Genomic DNA, 1,809 nt, shown 5'->3' with positions numbered 1-1,809 from the left:
TATATATATATATATATATATATATATATATATATATATAGAGAGAGAGAGAGAGAGAGAGAGAGAGAGAGACCTTGTTCTGTGTGGTGTACTACAGCTGGATGGCCCCGGAGCTTTCTGCTGATTGTATCATCTCTATTTCCCATGCCACTGTAGGAGTGCAGGGGTTATAGTGCGTACCCCCAGATCTGAATTCTTACGTGGGTCCCAGGATCACACTCAGGCTACCTGGCTTCCTATGTGAGTTGTGGGATCACGTTCCGGTTATCTGGCTTGAAGAGTGAGCACTCGCACCCACTGAGCCTTTTTCCTATCCCTGATCCCAAACTTCTAGCCCTGCCTCCCTCAGCCTCCTGAGTGCAAGACTGTAGCCTGTCCAACCACGCTTGTCTGAAATAAAGGGAAAGAGGTGCAATTTCCAGAATATTTGAAAATGAAAACCAACCAAACAAACAAAAAACAAAGTAATTTTAACTATATGAAACTGTTTCGGGCCCACACAAGTCTGATGGCCTTAGTTCAATCTCCAGATTCCACAAGGTGGCAGGAGAGAAGCAAATCCCAGAATTGTCCTGAATTCCACATATATACTCTTTGAGATGTTTCAACACACATACACACATGTATATACATGTATACACACACACACACACACACTAAATTAATAGATAGATTTGGGGGCCAGTGTATTTGCTGCCAAACTTGACCACCTGAGTTCAAACCCTGGAAGGAGAGCACCGGCTCCTGCAAGTTGACCTCTGACCTCCACACAAATGCATGCAGCTCCCATTAAAATAAATAAGTAAAGTAAAGAAATGCTGAAAAAAATGTTAAAAGTAATGACACATGCTTCTAATCCTCGCATTTGGGAAACTGAGGCTGGAGAATCTGAAGGTCCAGGCTCGCTTATGCTGCATAGCAAGACTGGCTAAAAGTAACTATATTTTAATAAATAAAATAAAAAACCGTCACTGAGCAGGTTTTAGCTTGGAGCAGTTGCAGGAGATGCAGTGGTAGTGCCCTTAGTGCCTGGGGGACGGTGCATTTGGATGGGAGCGGCAGGCCAGTGAGGAACAGAGGAGGCAAGTGTTAAACTGCTCCTTCTCTCTCTCTCTCATAGGCTCTAAGTTACACTCCCGTTGAATTTAAAGAATCGGATGAAAAAACAAAGAGAGACATCAACAGGTAAAGAATGTAATTTCTGAAGAAAGCCTCCCCCTTCTCTGGGCAAGCTCACCAGCACATGTTAACACCCCTCCCAGTAGAGAACGCACCTGTCTTCTCCGTTCTGCATGCTGACTGTGGAAAGGACTTGTATATGTCACAGGTTTCTGAGTGTGGCCAGTCTCCAGGGACTTATTCATGAAGGCACTATGACCTCTTTATGCATGGCCATGACAGAGGAACAGCATAAGTCTGTGATCATCGACTGTAGCGGCCCCCAGCCTCAGTTCCACAATGCAGGTGAGTAAGAAACCAGGGGGCAGTGTTTGTGGGCCTCTTGCACAGAAAGCACAAGATACAGACATGTCATTCTTGTGCAGTACTAAGCTTGCTGAGACCTTAATGGCCCTAGAAACAGGGGTTCAAGGCATGCTTGGTGTATAAGAAAAGCCCCGTGTGTACACAGGAACAAACACAGAAAGCACTCATAAAGACATTTTTAAATTTTATTATTTGGAGACAGGTTCTCAGTGTGTAGTCTAGGTCGGCTTTGAGATGGCAATCCCCACCTTAGCCCGCCTAGGGTTACACGTATGCAGCATATAAAGGCTCCTTTTGCTTTCTTCTTCTTCTTTTTTTTTTTTT

General features: G+C 44.3%; 1 protein-coding gene across 1 annotated transcript in view; it reads left to right on the top strand.

The window, feature by feature from the left end:
* The window catches only part of C14H17orf75 (chromosome 14 C17orf75 homolog), a 17,412-nt gene that overhangs the window by 8,524 nt on the left and 7,079 nt on the right, over nucleotides 1–1,809 (top strand). Inside the window, exons 5-6 of the mRNA XM_029546129.1 lie at nucleotides 1,121–1,185; nucleotides 1,328–1,464. Coding sequence (XP_029401989.1) covers nucleotides 1,121–1,185; nucleotides 1,328–1,464 — 202 coding nt within the window. The remainder of the gene's footprint in view (nucleotides 1–1,120; nucleotides 1,186–1,327; nucleotides 1,465–1,809) is intronic.

The sequence above is a fragment of the Mus pahari genome, chromosome 14, assembly GCF_900095145.1.
Source record: "Mus pahari chromosome 14, PAHARI_EIJ_v1.1, whole genome shotgun sequence".
NCBI lineage: Eukaryota > Metazoa > Chordata > Mammalia > Rodentia > Muridae > Mus > Mus pahari.
The sequence above is the reverse complement of the archived record's forward strand: the minus strand, read 5'-3'. Positions and strand labels throughout refer to the sequence as shown.